Raw genomic sequence first — 6,034 nt, forward strand, 5'->3', positions numbered from 1 at the left:
CACAGAGAAGAGATCAAGCTTAACTGATATAATCAGGTTGATAAAGAGCCCAGCTCTATCACTGAATAAAATGGATGTCTAATGAATCCAAGCTTTCTGGGAAATGTCTAGTTGAGCTGGGCTTGTTTATTTCTTTGCTTTTGCTCCCCCCTCCCCATGATATTACATTTATGATACATTTACTTAATTAAGAAAAAAATATCACATTTCCACATTAGCAGATGATAGAGTTCTCAAGGGTAGCAGCTGTGCTTTGGGCTTCTCCACTGTTGTGCTGTGCATATCATGCTAGACATGCTGGAGTCCTTAAATAAGTTAAAATTAAAACTATTAAGTTGTTACAGAGAAAACAACATGGTTAATAAGAAAATAACACTAGACTAGGAGTCAAAAGGCTAATCCTGGTTCTATTTCAAACTCATTCTGTGACCTTGGGTGGGTTATTTCAAGTTTCTGAGTCTTAGCTGACTCATCTATTATGTGATGACATAATATAAATTTTATATTTTGAATTCCAAATATAAAACCACCAAATTTGTGTGTATGGCAGAATTCTAGTAATATACTGGCATTAGAGGACAAAAATCAAGCTACGTTCTTAGCAAGATGTTGTATAAATCACTATATATAAAGGGCATGTCGTTTAACCACAGCTGGGGAAAGGTCCTCATACAGTTCTGGCCAATTCTTTTTTAATTAAGTAACCTAAAATAGTCTACTTTGCTAATTTGTTCATACATTTAGTGTACCCTAATAAAAAGTCTAGTTAGTGTATTAAATACAAATATTTTTCAAATATTCAAACCATGCCTGTTTTTGTTCATTTTTTTGTACGTCTGGACCATGTGTCATTAATATAAAGTAACAGAAGTACATATACTCAGACAGTTAACAAAATCAGACCAGGTCTGAAAGAAGTTAACAATATGGTAAGAAACATTCAATAAATGTTCAGCAAATATAACCCATAATATTACTGAGGATATATAACAAAATGTGAAATACTCTGTGTGTCTGGTCTGCTAGCCACATTTTCAGTTTGACATAAGCCACAGTCAAAACATGACCAGACACGTGAAGGGTGAAGGCCTCGAGGGGATCAAGCAGGAAATAGATATCTAAAGACCATACTGAGAATATTTAAGGAACTAATATCCATCCCAGGCATCTTCCCTAAATAATTCTTAGAGCTATTCAACTTTCTCTTTATCTGAAGGGTTTAAGTTACTTCAGGGGAATTTCAGGCATCTTTTTGTTTAGGGCACCCATGAGACTTTCAGGTTTTATGATATATGTCCTCAAGTTACTGATGCTCATTCCTACACAGGTTCAATTTGTGAATAAGAAACTTTTTTTTTTTTACTGAATTGGCGATTTTCGTTTAAACCAATTGGAAAAAGTAGACTAATCTGAAAAACATACATGTAATATACGTCAAGAATTTCAACAATTTCCATCACACTGCGTTTACAAGCCAAAAAATTCTCTAAGTCATGACAGCTTTACAGATTTTGCTCTTTACTAGCTGCTAAGATCCAGTAATAGTAAAATTTCTGTACTTTGTTCCCAAAATAACTGAAAAACGGTTCTTATCCTAGCAGTAGGGAGTAAAGTGTTGTCAAAAACTTATACACAATGAATTCAACTCAATAGGTACCTGTATAACTAATCTAGTGCGAAACATACTAGAACTTTTGGTTAAATTCCAAGCATACAGGCAACTCATGAAATGCAAAGGAGATAAAAATGCTTGAGGACTTCAAGTGATCAAAATGCCTAGAGTCCAGTCAGTAGCAGGGAAGAAATATACACTTAAAATAGTCTCTCCTTGCAGTACCACAGAGATTGTTAAACTGATTACTGCTTAGCTTAGCAAAGTTTCTGGCATACACTACTGTTAAATAAAGATTTTTAAATGAATGAATGTATCAATCTTCAGTCAATGAGACTACCAGGTGGTCTTGAGTTTCAACAAATATGTAACTTCTCTGACATTTTCCACCTGTACACTGACCCCAAGATCAAAAAGCCAGGTGATCCTAACCTCCATTTATTCAGCTAAGAAAGTAACGGCTTTGCATGATCTAGTCTCTGTTTCTCTCTCCAGATCCAGCTCCAGTCACTTCTCCCCTAGAATGTGTGCTCCAACCAACTTCATTTCTTTCAGGCCCTCAAATGCACTTGCTGTCTCACCTCTGAGCCTTTTACTTTTCTCTCTGTCTGTAAAGCTCCATGCCTTTTCCACTTAGGTCTGACTCTAGATTTCATTGCCTTTGGTCAGCCTTTCCTTCCAGTAGTACTCCTCCCGACCTTTCCCAACTACCAAGACTGTTAGATGTCCTTCTGTGTATACCCTTATCTCATTTTGTTATACTTGGTTGTTTCATTTTCTGTTTCCTATACTAAACTGGGCACATTGGGAGGGCAGCAATTAGGCTTCTGTCTTGCTCAATCATTGTATCACTTCTGCCTAGAACCATGCTAGACACTTAACTGGAGCTCAGTAAACATTTGCTGAATAAATGAGTAAATGATGAGTGAATGAATGGCAGAATGTTAGCCTTTTATGAGAATGAAAATGAAATCGTCTTTACTTCACTTCTTACTCAGAATTACAAACTCTAAAACAAGTCACAGTTGCAAAGCATGGCAAGGAAACTAGTACAGCTGTTCAAATTCCCATAATAAAATTTATTATCCTCCTGCAGCTTCACCGATTACCAAGCAGAATGTATAAATAACACTCAAAATTACTTTCTATAAATTACAATTCCTCTCCCTGAGACATCAGTTTACTTTAAACATTTATTTGAATGCAAAGATAACTAAGCAACTTTAAAAATAGAATTTCATGCTAGCTAGGAAATAGATGTTTATATACCAAACTTTGTTTCCCCCTTTGGTTACAGAAACCCTTTAATGACCATAATAGCCTGCCTGGGAGACTTTCCGACAACATGTTAAATCAATCTATCTAACACTGATTCTTGGTTTTAATTTTTGTTTTTTATTAATTCCACAAATTCACATTAGGTAATCTAACTAAAAGCAGCCCTTTGAAATAAAATGTCTTTAAGGATCTAGTTTTAAAACTGTAAATGTTTCTGGGTGACCAATCAGAATTGTGATTTAAAAAAAACTGCTCTGGGTTTCCCTGGTGGCTCAGTGGTTGGGAGTCCGCCTGCCGATGCAGGGGATACGGGTTCGTGCCCCGGTCCGGGAAGATCCCACATGCTGCGGAGCGGCTAGGCCTGTGAGCCGTGACCGCTGAGCCTGTGCGTCCGGAGCCTGTGCTCTGCAACAAGAGAGGCCACAGCAGTGAGAGGCCCGCGTACCGCAAAAAAAATAAAAAAAAAAAACTGCTCCTGCTCTCACAAAAAACATCACCACAAAAGGATGGTGGAAAGTTACAAAAGGATGGTGGAAAGTTAAAATCTCAGGGATTTCATGGGGCACTCTAAGGTTTAATTCAGTGGCCTGACATTATCATCAGCTAATCAGCTGCTTCTCCTAAGTCCCTTTCCCTAGGAGGCCGGTAGCATTAATTTCAAACTGAAGAACTCTTAATTCTTTACAGAAACTGGATTTTTTCAAGAAACAATTTTCTCAGCTCAATCAGTAACTACCTTTCCCTACTTTGCATGTATGTGATTGGAGCTGTGAGGGGCTGCGATCTGATGTAATCTTGAATTACCGTTAATTTTCTGCAGCCCACCCCCACTGGGAACTGTCATGGAACAAACTGGATATCGCAGGAGGCTGCAAGGCCCCTGGCTGGGAGCCCATCTAGGAGTGCAGGGGAGACCAGAGCCTTCACGCAGGATCCCCTACCCACCCTGATGTCTCTCCACAAGGATTTTATTTTCCCCATTCCACATAGTCTAATTTTTCCTCAGAAGTTCCTCGATGTAATCCATTCTGTTTGGTTTCTCTGCCTCCCTCCCCCCAGTCATCTGGACCCAATTTACAAACTCCAAACTGCCCAAGAATTTATGCAGGGCCTTTTCTAGGAGCGTCTGGAAGGGAAGTGTAAACCAGACAAGACAGGGGCTAGGAGCTGAAGATCTGCTTTAATCTGAGAGGTTGGTCACAACTACCATGGGGAATGTTAGCAACGTGGGCCTCAAGTAGTGGCCAAGGTAAAGCCCTAGGGCCGGAGCTGGCAGGGAGAGCAAGAAGGACACATGGATGGAGGCGGAGGCTGGACAGGACGCGGAGGACCTCACCCAGCCACTCCTGGTGGCTCTGGATCCGCGGGTACCCAAGCCTCATTCCAGCGTTCCACCCGCCCTAGACCCTCGGGAAGATGCGCCAGGTCCCTTAGGATACCTTGCGCTCCCCTCCCCTCTTTCCGGGAGGGTCCATGCAAGGGACTTCACCAGAGAACAGTGGCGAGAAACCTGCTTGGGAAACTAATGAGACCGGCGCGAGCCGCTCTGGGTCAGGTGGCTGGCAGAGTCTGGCCTCTTCTCGGACCCTGGTGGAGAAGTGTCAGGTCTCCCGGGCGCTGGGCACCTCGCCGCACGCACGCGGTTGCTGAGGTTACGAGCTTTCCCGCTCACTGAGTCACGCGCTGTGGGCGCGTGGGGATGTGCATCCTTGTCACTGGGGAAGCCGGCTGCCTGCCCAGGCTTCCAGAAGTCGGAGGAGAGAGGGCGCGAGCCCCAGCCAGGCTCAGCTGCAAGCGGCTGGGAAGCACATGTTCACACAAACACTGCCACAAGGCGGTCTTTCTCCGCACCCCGCCTCCCCTTGGCTGCACGGTCAGTTCTGCCCCCGGCCCTCCTCCTACCTACTCTCCCGAGGGGCAGCCTAGTGGCAGAGAACGACTGCAGTCGCTTTCGTCCCTCCCGCCCCCGGGGCCAGAATCAAACTTGCGTAACCCAATGACCTCTTCCAGGGGGGCCAGGGCAGCCAGCCAAGGCCATGCGCCCCACCCCACCCCCAATGTACGCTCTTTTCCGAGTGAGGCAGTGGGAGCAGGTACAGCGCCCAAAGAGAAGGTGGGGTGCCAGCCAGGGTCGACGCGAACACTCCCCGGGAGCAGCAGCCCCGCCCCCTCCCCGCGTCCAGCCCCTTCCGCAGTGACACTCCAGTGACCAGGGCGCAGCCTGGGCCCCAGATGGGCAGCACGCTTGTTGGCCTCCTAACAACTACAGGAGACTGCCGCTGAGTCCCACGAGTCCAGGAGGGCCCTGATGCCCGAGGTTCTGTGGGCACACTCTCCCCCTACCCGGCAACCCTGCCCTCACGCCTGTGCCCAGGTCCAGGCTTCGCGCACAGAGCCCTGGGGACACCTAAGCGCCCCAGCAATACCCAGAGTGCACGCCCCGAGGAGCACCGCAGGGAAACAGGACCTCAGCCAGGGCTCCGAGGGAGGAGAAGGGAAGGAGGGCGCGAGGGCGACGGGAGCTAGAGCCTGGGCTGGCGTCCGAGTCCAGCTCCGGAGCTGCGGGAGCCACGGCCGCCCGCGTCGGGCCGCGAGCCAGCGAGCTTTTCCTCCAGAGCCGCAGTATCTCTTTAGCATAAACTGTCTGAGAGACCCACTGGCAGGAGGCTTCCTTTCAAACACAGTATTTTACAAATTGAGGAGACAACAGGAGGATGCCACGGCTGTTCAGCGACTCCCAACTTCAAAAAAGTGCCAGGGAGCTGGTGCACAGATCTCCAACGGGCTCAGCGGATCCAGGGGGTGGGGAGAGGGGGTGCTCTAACCCCTGCCCTGGCGTGTGGGCTACTTACGTTTTTGCTGTGTGGGAGACCTGTCCACGCCTTGTCCTGCGGGCTCCTAAATGCATTTGTATGCATTTGTCCGTACGGCGAAGCGCTAACGGAAAACAGAAGCCAGCTCCGAACTGCTAAGGGTGCAGGTACTGTCCATGAAAAAGGGGGGGGGGGAAATCACATGAAAACGATGCTCCAAAACCTCAACAATAACCACAAGGGGAGGGGGGAGATGGGAAGGAGGAAAGAAATAGCACCCGGAGGGTAGGCAGCTAGGCTCCCTAGCTCCCTAGCTCGGTAACAGACAAGT

General features: G+C 46.3%; 1 protein-coding gene across 1 annotated transcript in view; it reads right to left on the reverse strand.

Annotated features, from left to right (window-relative positions):
* COL24A1 (collagen type XXIV alpha 1 chain) overlaps positions 1-5,798 on the reverse strand; it is a 392,309-nt gene extending 386,511 nt beyond the window's left edge. The window contains exon 1 of the mRNA XM_060024757.1: positions 5,743-5,798. Within this exon, the coding sequence (XP_059880740.1) occupies positions 5,743-5,798 (56 nt within the window). The remainder of the gene's footprint in view (positions 1-5,742) is intronic.
* Between the last annotated feature and the right edge of the window lie 236 nt (positions 5,799-6,034).

The sequence above is a fragment of the Delphinus delphis genome, chromosome 1, assembly GCF_949987515.2.
Source record: "Delphinus delphis chromosome 1, mDelDel1.2, whole genome shotgun sequence".
Classification (NCBI taxonomy): domain Eukaryota; kingdom Metazoa; phylum Chordata; class Mammalia; order Artiodactyla; family Delphinidae; genus Delphinus; species Delphinus delphis.